This window comes from Haplochromis burtoni, unplaced genomic scaffold, assembly GCF_018398535.1.
Source record: "Haplochromis burtoni strain Fernald_Lab_line unplaced genomic scaffold, NCSU_Asbu1 Contig_7, whole genome shotgun sequence".
Lineage (NCBI taxonomy): Eukaryota > Metazoa > Chordata > Actinopteri > Cichliformes > Cichlidae > Haplochromis > Haplochromis burtoni.
This window is the reverse complement of record NW_024582368.1, coordinates 5,264,405-5,279,565: the sequence shown is the minus strand read 5'-3', so window position 1 is coordinate 5,279,565 and position 15,161 is coordinate 5,264,405. Positions and strand designations below refer to the sequence as shown.

General features: G+C 39.0%; 1 protein-coding gene across 2 annotated transcripts in view; it reads left to right on the top strand.

Moving 5' to 3' along the window:
* ryr2b (ryanodine receptor 2b (cardiac)) overlaps window positions 1-15,161 on the top strand; it is a 75,429-nt gene that overhangs the window by 18,523 nt on the left and 41,745 nt on the right. For both annotated transcript variants that reach the window (XM_014337495.2, XM_014337493.2), the window contains exons 22-47: window positions 933-1,036; window positions 1,654-1,737; window positions 2,555-2,714; window positions 2,902-3,049; window positions 3,519-3,727; window positions 4,379-4,553; window positions 4,678-4,886; window positions 5,008-5,200; window positions 5,510-5,642; window positions 5,768-5,882; window positions 6,051-6,211; window positions 6,412-6,571; window positions 7,664-7,750; window positions 7,950-8,176; window positions 8,339-8,552; window positions 8,656-9,270; window positions 9,420-9,620; window positions 9,770-9,881; window positions 9,995-10,135; window positions 11,747-12,023; window positions 12,123-12,237; window positions 12,424-12,556; window positions 12,766-12,869; window positions 13,123-13,258; window positions 13,996-14,182; window positions 14,410-14,518. In XM_014337495.2, coding sequence (XP_014192981.1) covers window positions 933-1,036; window positions 1,654-1,737; window positions 2,555-2,714; window positions 2,902-3,049; window positions 3,519-3,727; window positions 4,379-4,553; window positions 4,678-4,886; window positions 5,008-5,200; window positions 5,510-5,642; window positions 5,768-5,882; window positions 6,051-6,211; window positions 6,412-6,571; window positions 7,664-7,750; window positions 7,950-8,176; window positions 8,339-8,552; window positions 8,656-9,270; window positions 9,420-9,620; window positions 9,770-9,881; window positions 9,995-10,135; window positions 11,747-12,023; window positions 12,123-12,237; window positions 12,424-12,556; window positions 12,766-12,869; window positions 13,123-13,258; window positions 13,996-14,182; window positions 14,410-14,518 — 4,509 coding nt within the window. The remainder of the gene's footprint in view (window positions 1-932; window positions 1,037-1,653; window positions 1,738-2,554; window positions 2,715-2,901; window positions 3,050-3,518; window positions 3,728-4,378; window positions 4,554-4,677; window positions 4,887-5,007; window positions 5,201-5,509; window positions 5,643-5,767; window positions 5,883-6,050; window positions 6,212-6,411; window positions 6,572-7,663; window positions 7,751-7,949; window positions 8,177-8,338; window positions 8,553-8,655; window positions 9,271-9,419; window positions 9,621-9,769; window positions 9,882-9,994; window positions 10,136-11,746; window positions 12,024-12,122; window positions 12,238-12,423; window positions 12,557-12,765; window positions 12,870-13,122; window positions 13,259-13,995; window positions 14,183-14,409; window positions 14,519-15,161) is intronic.

Here is a 15,161-nt window from a genome sequence, read left to right as displayed (position 1 = left end):
AGGCCGGCCGCGCGGAAGGCAGCACACCCTGGAAGGCAGCATAGAACGACACCGTTAAGGGTGGAGGGCATCCACGATGCTGGGTCCATGTTCTGATCGCGATCTTCTGTTATGACAGGGCTGTGTGCATGCAGGAGTGGTGGCATCCTAACAAAATTTGGATTCATTAATCCATAAAACCTGCTGTCAGTGATTTTCTGTCCATTTCTTGTGCAATTTGGCATTCCTCGGGCTTTCCCCCACATTTTCCTTCCTTAACAATAGCTTCTTGACAGCTGCTGAGAGCATTTCTGATGAGGCTTCAGCAAACAGCAGATGGATCACCTGAAGGACATGACATCCTCTGTAGATTTTTTTTTTTTTAAGCTTGCCAATCTTTCTTGACCCTTCACTTGTCCAGTTTCCTCAATTTATGGGCACATTGCACATCATGCCTAGATATGCCAAATTTTCAACTAATAGCTCTTTAGGAATCATCTTGTTGGTGCAGAAAATACTATTTTATACCTGTCAGCCTGTGTTATCTTTGGCATTTGTCAGCTAAAGAAATCTGAGCAAATGATGTGTTTTTGTGACCGGCTGCTAGTGACAAAGTATCTAAAATTTCAATTTAAAATTGCTCAGCTTTCTGTTATGTGTTGCCACAACACTGGTTTATCTTTTGAGTTGGGTGCTTTCTTATGGTTGAATAAATCATCTGTCAGTTTGAAGTGTCTTAAACAAGCAAGCAAAAAAAGAACATTTCTGTTAGGATGGTCAGGTACAAAGACTGTAATGCTGTTAGCTAATTTGTTTCCAAAGAAAGACTCCTTTGTAGCAAAACGTAAGGAAATGAGTCTCAATGACACTCTAATGAATCATCATTACGATTACTTTTTAAGAAATCCACATGGTTTTTGCTTGCCTTGCAAAATAACGTCTCTCTCAAACAGGTGAGGGATGAAGGTAAGAGACATGATCCTTGTCTGGTGGAGTTCTCCAAGTTGCCAGAGCATGAGAGAAACCAGAACCTTCAGATGGCACAGGACACACTCAGGTGAGCTCTGTTCTGTTTCATACAATAATAATAATAATAATGATGCAGCACGGTGGTTAGCACTGTTGCCGCACAGCAAGAAGGTCCTGAGTTCAATTCCACCGTCAGGCCAGGGTCTTTCTGTGTGGAGTTTGCATGTTCTCCCTGTGTTTGTGTGGGTTCCCTCTGGGTACTCTGGCTTCGTCCCACCATCCAAATACGTCCAGTTTGTGGGGATAGGTTAATCGATTAATCCAAATTGCCACTAGGTGTGAATGTGGGAGTGAATGTGAGCGCGAATGGTTGTCTGTCTCTATGTGTTAGCCCTGTGACAGACTGGCGACCGGTCCAGGGTCTACCCCGCCTTTCGCCCTATGACAGCTGGGATAGGCTCCAGCACCCCCCGCGACCCTGAAAAGGATAAGCGGAAGCGAATGGATGGATGATCATAATAATAATAATAAAAACCCAGTGTGCTTGATTATTATTTTCATTTAATTTTTATTTATTTATTGGAACGATTTTTATAAAAAAAAAAGATTGTGACAGACCTTGTGCTTTTCAAATCTAATATTTAGTAATTAGTAAGTAGTGTCTGCTGCAGTAGTGAATTTTCAAAGTTTTATTCTTCATTGGAGGACCCTGCTGGCACTTGGTTTCCACATCGGATTGATGGATGATCATGCTGAGAAACACATGAAATACATGAGACTTCCTGTCAAGTAAGTGAAAATCCACTAAAAAAACAAAAATCCACTATGCAAGATTTATGCATATATCCTTTTTCTTATCTGCTTATCCAGTTTAGGGTCATGGGGTTGCTGGAGCCTATCCAAGCATAATGTAATATCATGTTTGATTTAATTTAGTCTTGTTCAGCTGTGAGTTGCATCATGTCTAAATTAAAGTAGCAGAAAAAGATAAGGACCATCTTATGGTGGTAATGGTAACTCATTTTATGAGGCTACAATAAAGAGAGGATACACAACTGCAGTTCATATTCATTTGATCTCGTATGCTTTCACTAGGAGAACATCTCACTTCAATTTCAACACTCTTCTTTGAGCCATCCTTGCAAACAAATTCTTTTAAAAACTTACAGCTTATGTCAAAGAATAGTTTAACTGCGATAAAACAGTACAACAGCACAATGAACATCATAAACCACCGCCTACTGAACACACTCTTTTCAAACGCTAACTCAAGATGTTTGAAGTGTGTATTTTTCCTTTGCAGCCTTTAGTCATATGTTGGCTCCTTTGAATTCTCTGAGAATTTTTCTTCCCCCACTTTTTAAATGCAATTTTGTTTATTTATTTATTATTTATATTTCTTTAACGTTTATTGATGTTCTGCTTTATTTGTTTCGTGCGGTTCAAGCAGGGTGTAGGCCAGGAGGGAAAAAGTGAGCATTTTGTTTACTCAAGGCAGTTGAAAGTATTTTATACAGGAATGATACAAAAATAATGTTTAACATTCAGGAACTGTAACTGTGATCCTGTCACATCTCTGTCTTTTTTGCTTTGTTTTCTGTCTTAGGTATGAGCAGATGACTGGCTACAGGCCTGCTCCAGTAGACCTGAGCCAGGTGTCTCTGAGCTCAGACCACGAGGAAGCAGTTAACTTGCTGGCAGAGAATGAACACAACGTATGGGCCAGAGAGCGAATCAAACAGGGATGGACTTATGGAGCGCAACAGGTTTATGTTTTGTGCTGGATTACTTCAGTTTGTTTCATCTTACACAAAAGTACTTTTTCCAGAGTGTTAAAATAGTTATAATATACTTTATATAGATATTCACATAGTAGCAAAAGGTTATACCATGAGATAATTGTATAGCGTCAAACATAGTTGCCCTTCTTACTCCTTGCGTCTGTACTTTTAGGATATAAAAGCAAAGCAGAGCCCTTACCTTCTGCCCTACAGCCTTCTTGATGAAAGAACTCGGAGAGTGGGAAGAGAGAGTGTCAGAGAGGCTGTCTGTACCCTGCTGGCATACGGCTACAGCCTGGAGCCCCTAAATCAGGAACACAGTATGTTTCAAAGATCTGTTATAAAACTGTAGCTTAGTGCACATCATATGTAAGGTAATCAGTGTAAGTTCAACTTCAATATATTAACAAAGTAGTAAACAAAGGTTTATTTGTATATTAATCATACTGCAGTATTTGTTGTCACCATTGTTTTCCCAGAGGGATTTTGTTCTACAACGCTTTTCCCAAAAACAAAACTTGGGGCATTGTAGAAAATGTAAATAAACCTAGATTGCTAGGATTTGCAAATAATCTTTAGCACATATTTATGTAGAAAATAATCTAATGAATGTTAAACATGACAAATATATTTTTATTACATGTTTATTTATTTAGACATATGTGTAGATGTAGAGTTTTGATTAGTGGGGATTTTCTGCTGTCTCTTACATTGTATCCAGCATTCCAACTTTTTTGGAAATACGTTTATGGCAAATAACAATATGTTTCCTGTTTCTTGGCTTTACAGCTACATTATCAAAGCCATGTTTCTTCTCTGCTGAGAAATGCAGAGTGTTCAGACCAGATAAATCATATGCTGTGACCCAGGGGAAGTGGTATTTTGAATATGAAATACTGACAGCAGGGAATATGAGAGTGGGCTGGGCCCGACCAGGCTGTACCCCAGATAAAGAGCTTGGCTCAGATGACCAAGCATATGTTTTTGATGGATTTGAGGTGAGATATAATTAAATTTGACATTTCTTACTTTGGCTACTGACCATAACAGTAGCTGAATGGGAATCGGCCCAAATTATAATGGCTTTGTTAATGCATATTTATTTATTTTCATCTTTTTTGAATTTACTTAACTAATGAACTTTAATTAACTGTTTTTTCTTGCTATATAACTATAACTGAGACTAGGTGACGTTTTAGAGAGCAGACAGAAGGAGATATGTAGGCACAGACAAGTATCTATTGAAAGAAACTGAAACATTAGTTACTTTTTTTGGACCTTCTAATGTCTGCATATTGTGTCACGTTAGTTGCATATCCTTGCAGTGACTCCTGACCTCATATTGTTGGTTGACCAACACAGAAGGTCTCAGTTACTCCAAAGCTGTGTTGATATGATTAATTAAGATCAAACAGTTCCAATTTTTAGTGATTTGTTTTCCATACGTATCATATTTTGGTACTAACATGTGGTATATGGAGTATTAGAAAATTGTAGAGTTTTTAGATAACTCTTCAAATAGATAGCAGTAACCTCATGCAAAATATACTTTATGACATGTCTTGTATTGGCTCTTCTGGGTTGTTTTTTTTTTTTGCCTTTGGCTTTTTGCACTTGTCTCTTTCCTTCTAACTCAATGTTGCTTTCAGGCTCAGTGGTACCATCAGGGTGGCGAGCCCCTGGGACGTCCATGGCTGAGAGGTGATGTGGTGGGTTGCTTGGTGGACATGGATGAATGCACCATGATGGTTACGCTCAATGGAGAGCTGCTGTTTAATGACAGAGGATCGGAGCTGACTGCCAAGGACTTTGATATTAGAGATGGTCTGTAAAAGTTTTTGGCTTTATACTTTCTGCTGCATTTTGATGTTTCTAATATAGCTTTACTATACCTTTATTTAAAAGTCTAATATCGGAAAACTATATTGCCACTTCCTGTGTCTTCCAGGCCTATTACCTGTGGTTAGTGTTGGGGTGAACCAGGTGGGGAGGCTGAATCTGGGACGCCAAGTAGGCTCTTTGCAATACTTTACTGTGTGTGGCCTGCAGGAGGGGTATAGACCTTTTGCCATCAACATGGCCAGAGACCCAGCTCTGTGGATGAGTTGGAAACAGCCGCAATTTACCTCCATACTACCTGATGATCACTATTTACAGGTAAACTTACCATATATACAAGGTTTCCTTCACCCATCTACAGACCTTGATGACCTAGAGCTGCTAATAACGGTGATCAGTTAACACAGATCCTGAAAACCTTGTTCAAATCTTTTTCAAGGTTACAAGAGTCAGTGGCTCAGCAGATTCCTTATCCAGCCTGAGGGTCTCCCAGTGTATGCAACCGCACCATGGTGGAGAAAGTGAGATGGGCTATTATCGCCTCAGCATGTCTGTCAGATGTGCTGCTGTCCTCAGAAGCCCACCAGGGGGCGTGCTTCCTGTGGCCTCCAGTGCTCTCTCTCCAAGTTCAGGTTTATTGATGTTATATACAGTATGTTCAAGTTTGAAATCTTTTTTTGAGAAAATGTTACATCGGACTACATTAAAGCTCTGTTTAGTTTGACATAATTTCAACAAGCAAATATCTCTAGACCTGATGCAAGATCTGTTGTTATTATTATTAGGCTACTGGGAGAAACAATTAGTGTGGGTGACTTGCATAGCTGAAGCTATCCAGATTATCCACTGTCTATGCTATTGATATTCTGCCATTATGACCTTGATGAGCCTGCTTAAGCTCCCAGGGGCCCTGCTGTAATTAATGCCTGTTGTCCTTTTAGAAAGGAAAGAGCAGGAGGAGGTGGACTCTGACTTTGAGGTGCTGATGAAGTCAGCCCACAGCTATGCTGGTTCAAGAGATGAGCTCAACCATAAAGATCATAGTCACGACAAAACATCAAGACTGAAACAGCGGTAGGTGGTAGAGAAAGGAAAATGAAGAAAGTATGGAATGAGGGTCCATCTCCTTTAAAATTGAATGCAAAATAACACAATAACTGTGCTTTGCTGAAATTAATGTGCGTTTCTTTGTCTGTAAGGTTTATGCTGAAGAAGACCAAACCAGGCTTAGTCAGCAGTAACTCATCTGCACGGCTCCTCGAAGACGTTGTAGTCGACAAGGATAACTATGATCACCTTATCCAGAGCTCCAGAGTAAGGCTTTATCTTCTCGTCATCATGTGAAAATACACAATACAAAACTAATTGTAATGCAGTGTGCTTCACTTCTTTGCCAGCACGTATAATTACCTGCCGCAATAAAACTGTTGAATGCAAGATGCAAATACCAAACAGTGACACCAACTAACCTTTCTGTTTCAGTATTACTACTCAGTGCGGGTTCTTCCAGGCCAGGAGCCATTCAATGTGTGGGTAGGCTGGGTGACCTCTGACTTTCATCAGCATGACATGACATTTAACACTGACAATGTCCACACTGTGACTGTCACCCTTGGAGATGACAGTGGCAAAGTCCAGGAAAGGTTGGTGAACAACAAAACAGTTTTATTTAGTATTTTAGGTGACTGTATCAAGAATTTTGAATTTTGACTGAATAGAGTTGTTTTTTTTTTTTTTATAATTATCCTTCATCTGCTGTAATTACTATATTTACTGCAGAGGTGTTATATTGCAGTGTGCTGTAAATTTCCATTAAACAGACAATACCCCTCTGTCTACATAGCGTAAAGAGGTCTAACTGCTATATGGTTTGTGCTGGAGAGGCAACAGGCCTGTCTCAGAGTCGGAGAAGCACAGGATTGGAAATTGGCTGTTTGATTGACACAACCACTGGTCTGCTTACATTTACCTCCAGTGGAGTGGAGATGGCCACTTTCTACCAAGTAGGTCACACAACAAACTGTGTTTTTTTTGTTTTGTTTGTTTTTTTAATGTATTTTTTACTTTAATAAATGTAAGTTTTATGCATTATGTCTCATACTGTTCGATATAATGATATATATCGGATGACGATATCAAAACGTCTATCATTTCATATTACTCTATAGTTTGTTTTGTGATTTCGCAAAATAACCTGTTTACGGCAATATTTTTCCATCATTTTGATGGTCACTGTAATTTCTTAAAGTTCTCTCTTTCTCTTATGATTAAAATAAGCACACTACGGACGGACAAGCGACTGTTTTTATGCGTTGTCGTTAGCAACAACGACGGTAAAACCATCGCGTGGCTCCGCCGTCTGCTTGTTTATTTTCCACATAAACCTTTCACAATAAAGCTCAAGATCCTGTTGAGATTTTTCAAAATAAACTGAATCACGTGAAAGAGTATGCAGAATGTTTACGGATGAGAAGCAAAAAAGAGCCGTCAGGTGCTAAAAAATAAACCTTAGACTCAAACGTTAGAACAGGCTTTTCCCTGCAGCACGCCGTGTAAATACTCACAAAGAAAATGTCTAAAAATGTAGTTTCATGCATTGGTCAAAACACTTGACTCCAGGTACACGACTAGCTAGAAAAAAAGACTTCACGCATATCGAGTTGCCCGAGATTTACAGAAAATGTAACATTTTTGTGATATATATATCGTTGTCGGGACATGAGATTTTGGTCATATCGCACAGCCCTACTATGTATGTAACACTTGGGACTGAACTTGCCCATATGGAAAAGAAATAGTAAAAACATATATGATTTACTCATGAAAGTGGCCACTTTCTCATTACTTTCATATATTTTTTTTAGTAAGCATCCAAAACATACAAGTTTCATTATATAATCTTTCAAGGGATCTTATATGTGTTTTCACTCTTGTATGCTTTTCATACAAGTTTCACACAAGACAGATACAAACTTTATAAGATTTATATATATCTTTTCCATATGGGTGGGGCTGCCAATGTTATAATGTCAGTAACAGGCAAGTTGTTGGACTGCATTATTAAACTGAGCATAAACTGTTTCCCTGCAAATCAGGTGGAGGCAAGTACAAAGCTCTTTCCTGCTGTTTTTGTCAAACCCACCACCAAAAACATGTTTCAGTTTGAACTGGGACGCATCAAGGTAATTCATTTTTCATTATTAAACCTGGCTAAGATACTTTTTATTTTTTTAAGCAGGTTTTGCTTATTTTGTGGACAAATTTGAAGAGTAATAAATTACAACGCAAGATGTTAGCCTGAACTTTAGTTTGTTTTTCATACCATCCTAAAAGTATCATGTATGACATAATTTCCTGTATTTGTCTTCTTCTCGAATCCAGAATGTGATGCCACTGTCCTCAGGTTTGCTTCGGAGCCAGTCAAGGAATGTCACTCCTCAGTGTCCTCCTAGGGTTCAGGTCCAGTGGCTGAGGCCTGCTTCATGGACTAGAGTACCAGACAGAGCACTGAAAGTGTTGGTTGATCGACCAGATGAATGTCACGGCTGGAGAATTCAATGCCGTGAGCCCTTACAAGCCATGATCCTTCACATTCCTGATGAAAACAGGTTAAGAAGACAGGATTTGATCTTTTACAGATTTAAGAACAAAGAAATATTTTCAGGAAAATAAAGAAATTTTGTTCCAAATGTTGTTGGTGCAAAAGCTTTAATTAGATTTAGGGTTAATAACAGTGAAGTTGCATTTGCTTTTTGATGCTATTCATGTAGGTGTGTTGACATTTTGGAACTGTCGGAGCTTGATGACCTCTTGACCTTTCACAACAATACCCTCCTGCTCTACTGCTCTTTATGTGCTCTTGGCAACACCAGAGTTTGCCATGCCCTCTGCAGTCATGTGGACCAGTCGCAGATTCTTTATGCTATTCAGGATCCCTACCTCCCTGGCCTGCTCCGGTCTGCATTTTATCAGCTGCTTTTTCAGGTGACTGCTTGTTGGAGGTTAGATAACATTAACTGACAAAAGAATAAGTACGTCCTGGTCTTTGGAGAATATCTGAATACATTTTATTGTTTTTGTCCTCAAGGTTTTCCTCAGCAGCTACACCACAGCCTGTCTTATGATGAACCATGAATACATAGTTCCTATGACTGACCAAACCAGAGAAATCACCCTTTATCCCAGTCCTATTAATGGTGGGGATAGACAACCTCCAGAGGGAATACCAAGTGCTAGCTGTAGCACATCCCTTAAACCTCAGATGCATTTTTCAACTCCTTACTTTATCAGAAGCGATTGCATAGAAGGAGCTAGTGCACTGGAAATAGCCTGCAAAGACAGCCCAGAAATCCCTCTGGACGTTTTAAAGAATCTTACCGTGGAGATGCTGACTGCTGCAGTTTGGGCTGTGGGTCAGGATGTAAGGGATCCTGCAGGAGGCAATTTCGAACTTTTGCTTGTTCCTTTATTAAGACTTTTCTACAGCCTCTTGGTTATGGGGGTGTGTAGGGATGAAGACTTAGGGAAGATTCTTAAACTCATGGAGCAAGGTGCATTTGCAAGGCCTGGAACACCCATAGGGAAGTTGGAAGAAGAAACTAGTGATGATGAAGAAGAGCAGAAAGGAGTGATCACTGAAGAAAGTTACACTGTTAAACAAGGACTTCTTCAAATGAAGCTTCCAGAAGCTGTCAAACTTGAGGTGAACCAATCTGCAAAAAAAATGTTTTTTTTGATAATGCTCTTTCTTCTCTGTGGGTCACTGGGGATTAGCTTCATGTGCTGTGTTGTTTGAATCCTTCAAGTATGTTTAAAATTAGCCATGAAGGACTGCTTTATTTCTTTTTCTAGCTCTGCCACTTGCTATCCTACCTGTGTGACTGCCAGGTTCGCCACAGGGTAGAAGCTGTGATTGCTTTCTCCGACAGCTTTGTTGGCCAGCTGCAGGAGAACCAGCGGTTTCGCTACAACCAGGTCATGCAGGCGCTCAACATGTCTGCTGCCCTCACTGCTCGCAAGACAAAGGAGTTCCGGTTACCGCCACAGGAGCAGGTTGCACGATATGAATACTAACTAAAAGGATAAAAGTTATAGCATTTGTTTTGCATTGGTTTATGTAATGTAGCTGTAACTCTGAAGAAAGCATGTAACACACACTTGCTGATTGTCTATACATATTGTAATCTCTCACCTGACTACAGATCAATATGCTGCTGACCTTCAGAGAAGATGCGCAGCAGGAGAACTCTCCGTGTCCAGTGGAAATCCAGGAGCTTCTTCAAGACTTCCATTACCTTCTTGAGACACACTGTGGTTGGAACACAGCTTATCTTTGACTGATTGAATTTTTATTGAGCTAGGGAATTATAAAAAAGCTCCAAGAAAGCACTGATTAAATCCCATTTTATGCTGTTGTCGTTCCACAGGCATTGATTTGGCCAGCACCTCAGAGGATGAAGAGGATGCAGAGATGTCTCTAAAAGAACGATTTCTCTGTCTTGTGGCGAGAGTCTTTGGCAGTAATAAGTCATCAATGGATATAGACGGGTGTTCTTCACATAGCCCCAGTGAATACAAGTTGTTTTTTCTTACTTTGCACATTTTGCTCTCCTGTTGCATTTTATCACCTTTATAAGTCATTTTATTTAACTGCACCTGTGATCACGCAGCATGTTTTTGGTTACTAACAAACCATGCAAACATAATGTTGGTGAAGGAGATGTTATATTAGGCCATGTCTAGTTTTGATGTCATTACGCATAGAATTAATGTGTTGCATATAACTTAAGTGATAAGTAAGTTATTGCTCAGTTGCTTCCTGGAGAAAGTAATTTGACACATAACTTAAATTACACCTGTTTTACCCTGTAATGTGGCGTGTTTGTGGCATTGTCACATAATTACCACTTAACTATATAAACCTCAAGTGTTTATGATGTTTAAGTATGAATATATAGCTGATAGCAAAGTTGAAAACCAGCTTCGTAAGACCTCTTCATAATCATCATCACAGCAATCTGGAAATATCTATCGTGTTTTCTACCACAATGTTGTCAGTTCTAGTTGAATTAAATAGAAAGGGTAGCTTGCCATCAAGAAAGGCACTTTCTAGGTCTATAGCACACCCAGGTTAAACACAATAGAGAAAAAAAAAACTAACCTGAAGAAAGTCACGAAAAAATATTATAAGCTGTTGATTGAGTCATTGATTGATGTTGGACTACGTTAAGTCTCAAAGCAAAGTTTACGTCAAATAGGGTTTGTCTCTACAAAAATGTCAAACATCAAAGTAAAGGAAGGTTCATAAGTTTGACCATTTGTAATTTAACATAAGCTGCATCAGAAAGGCCATCAACCATTACCACAACCACAAAATCTTAGAGATTAAACTGCTTCATTCATAATGCTGCCCAGTAACAGAATAGCCATTGGTAGCAGGAGGTAAACAGGCTCAAAGGAATTAAGCCAGGGAGACAGGAAGAGACCCTATGATGTGGAAACTTGAACCCTGGGAGCAGTCTGGTTTTAGCAGATTTTAAATTGGTTACAAACATTCCCAGGTAGAAATAAAGCCTACAGTTCTACAACGCTGACCGTTCATTGCTGCTTTTGTTTAGATCAAGCTCTGGATGTTTGGCTGAGGTTGGTTTACACTCTGCCTAAACATGAGTCTGGGTTCTGCTCTAGCTTTGTGTTATCTTTGCAGATGCTTGCAAAGAATTGTGTTATCAGCAGGTGTTTATAACCGAGATACAGTTTGCGCTTTACCCATGGGTTTTTGTCCTTTAGTGCACAACAAATGAAAGAAGTGTTCATTTTTCCACTTCTAATAAGTTGTAGACTGCGCCACTGCTTTTCTCTCCTGCACGTGAACTGAAGTCCCCTGATTGCAGTGCAAGTGTGTCTGTCCACTATGTATATAACTGATGAATCTTTAGAACTCAAGTAAAAACATGACAAAACATGACAAAGTAAAAATATCACAGTACCCCAACACTGGCAATGCAATATTTACTTTAAGTGACATAATAACAAAATTGTTATTACCTAATAAATGAAATTTCCAATGTGTTGCTATATCACACACATCAATTAATCAATTTGTCATTTAAACACAGATAATAGGATTTCGAGCCTGTCCTTTTATCTCTGCTTCTCACCTGGTGTTACTCTTTCAGAGTCCCTCAAAAAGATGATCTCTGAAACAATGGTGCGCTGGGCTCAAGAAATTGAGATTGAGGACCCTGAACTAGTCAGTGCTATCTTCTCATTGCTGCACCGCCAGTATCAGGGCCTCAGGGGCCTAATGGAAGGACCCTTATTCAAAGCTTATACCATCAAGCAGTCGTCACTGGAGGACACCATGGCACTCTTGTCCTCCTTGGGCCAAATCCGCTCCCTCCTCAGTGTTCGCATGGGGAAAGAGGAAGAGAGGTTGATGATCAGACGACTAGGGTAAGAATGATTAGTTGCTCTTGTATAATTTATTAGTGTCCAAGTTTCCATTACCATGTGGTGCCCCAAGTTTTCTTACATTTTTGGTAACATCTACAGAGATATCATGAATAATAAAGTTTTCTACCAACATCCAAACCTAATGAGGGCATTGTCGATGCATGAGACTGTGATGGAGGTGATGGTCAATGTTCTTGGAGAAGGGCAAATAAAGGTGAGAAAATGGCTCAAATGTATAGAAATAATGAAATCAAAGTTTAGATATTTATTTTTAGTTTAAAGGTTGGAGTTCAAATTAATTTCTCTTGTGGCTAATTTGCATGATTCAGTCTAATCACTCAGCGTCTGCCCCTTTACAGTTTGTTTTCTCTGTGTGCTTGTTTTAATTTACTATTGCTAGGAGATTACCTTTCCTAAGATGGTTGCCAGCTGCTGTCGATTCCTGTGCTATTTTTGCCGTATCAGCCGACACAATCAGGGAGCCTTGTTTGACCACCTCAGCTACTTATTGGAAAACAGCAGTGTCGGGCTAGGTAAATGTCAGTTTTCTCTGCTATATAATCTCACTGTTCTTTTGTAAAGACCAAACTTGAAACATTTTTGATTGTAGTTTACTGAAAATATATAGAAGTAAACTACACCGATATACATTATTGTGTTTTGCCCTTATACTAATAGCCTGGCATTATGGAGAGTTTGAGCCCATGTTTCAGTTGTTTTATGTTTTTTTGTTTTTGCAAAGCTTCACCGTCCATGCGTGGATCCACTCCTCTGGATGTGGCTGCAGCTTCAGTTATGGATAATAATGAATTGGCCTTAGCACTGAGGGAATCAGACCTGGAGAAGGTAACTCTGTATTGACCAGAAATCTTACAGTCCATTAGTCATTCTGTAGACAGTATACTGGCTTCCTTCATGACAATAATAATGTATAATTAATAAATATGATTCAAGGTGCAGGGGAAATGCAGCAGTATATATAGACAGTGGAGCTTAAATATAATATGTATATATTTATAATATTAAAGTTTAGTTTCTAAGAAAGCTATAATGTTAAGAAAGAGATTCAGCTTGCTGATAAATCTTATCTTTTTTCCAGGTGGTTCAGTGCCTTGCTGGCTGTGGTCTCCAGAGCTGTCCAATGCTAGTGGCAAAAGGTTATTGCGATATAGGGTGGAATCCTGTGGAGGGCGAGCGTTATCTGGATTTTCTACGTTTTGCTGTCTTCTGCAATGGTAAATTAAAGATTTAAGTTTTCATTTTTAGTATATTTGTTCATACGGTATTTTTTTTAAATATGAAAAAATGGACTAAAATGTCACCCTGATATTTGCAACAAAGTTACACGTGAGTCGTTACATACATTTGGCTGGCTCGATTATGGTATTTGATCTGTCACATGAAAATTTTTAGCTTGCCAATTTAATAAAAAGAAGTGCAAGCTTAATTAATACTAATAGAGTATACTGTATAATATACATTTAATTCTTAATATATACATTTCATTTGCAGAGCATGCAGGTCATTTATTGCTTCTGAAACTTAAAACACTGTTGATAGGAGCAAAATGCAAATTTAAAAAGGAACAAGAGGCTGCATCATGTCACGCTCCTAATTAAGCTGCAGTATTTGCACTAGAGGTAATTCACTCTGCTATTGATTTTCCTTAGCCTGAAGCGGTGCCCAAAAGTCATCTGTTCAAATTGCCCTTGAGGCTGTTGACAGTTCAGCCAAATGGCAATGGCTTTCTGTACCAAGTGCTCCTCAGTATTTACAGCTTCACCTCGTCTCTGTGCAGCACTTGAGTTGTGCAGTATATTGTTTTATATCACTCTACAGAAGATATATAACATTTTTATCCTCTAGCTGTTTAAATTGATCAGTTTTCTTTGTGAGAGTCTTTGTTAATATATTTATTGTTATGGCAGATATTGAAGAATAAAAATCAAAGCTGTGTGTTGATTGGTCACAGGTGAGAGTGTCGAGGAGAATGCTTATGTGGTGTTGAGGCTGTTGATTCGTCGACCTGAGTGTTTTGGCCCTGCGCTGCGAGGTGATGGGGGAAATGGTCTCTTAGCAGCCATGGAAGAAGCCATCAAGATCTCTGAAGACCCTTCTATGGATGGTCCTTGTACCAATTATCATTCCAACAGAGCGCTGTCAGTATCAGATATATGCAGTCACATAATCTAAAAAAAATATTTAAACTGGATTTAGAAATATTGTAAATCCAGAATCAGTGGAAGTAACTGTAACAAGCAACAAAAGAATCTGTACACATTAGCTTCTATCTGTAGAGGCCACCAGTAATATATGTTGATAATCCGTGATAGATAATATCAGGTCATTGCAGGCTTTTCATTGTTATGATTGTGTCCTGTAATAGAGATGTTGTCCAAGACAGCGATGATGATGTCATTCACATGGGGCACGCCATCATGACCTTCTACTCAGCTCTTATTGACTTGCTCGGTCGCTGTGCTCCGGAGATGCATGTAAGTGTTCCCTTAGCTATCATCAGCTCTTCCACATCAATATCTACTCATGTCTCAACCAATAAAGCCTAATGAAGAGAGTCTGCAAACTTCTGTTAAAAGAATAAACCTCAGACAAAAGTGTGCATTTTAGATGCTGCATTGCATTGTGCCTAATATTTATTATGTAACCCACACTTGGTTACAGGTTTTTTAATGTTTTAAAGATATTCTCAGACCTAGTTTGGACTTACTCTAATAGAGATTGTTGTCCCTTGTTGGCCAACATTCAGTATACTGCAATAAGCCATTAAAGACAGATTTACTGGTCAGGTCCTATTATTCATATTGATGATAGAGTACCCAGCCTTGATTTGGAAAACCCTCAACAGGGTGAATAAATGAAATGGTGAACATTGGATCAGATCCTCGAGCCATCAGGTTTTGAGCGTGTCTACCTGACTGAAAGTGTCTGAAAACATAGCGCTAAAGTGCACAGGTGAATTAAAAGAAGGGGACTTTTTGTGCATCAAAGGCACATTGATGTTCTTTAGATAAAGTACATTAAGATATTTAAATGCAATAATGTCAGTGTAACTGTATTTTTATATATTGACAGTGAATAACACCAGTAATTATTTTTTTATATTAAATACATGTTAAT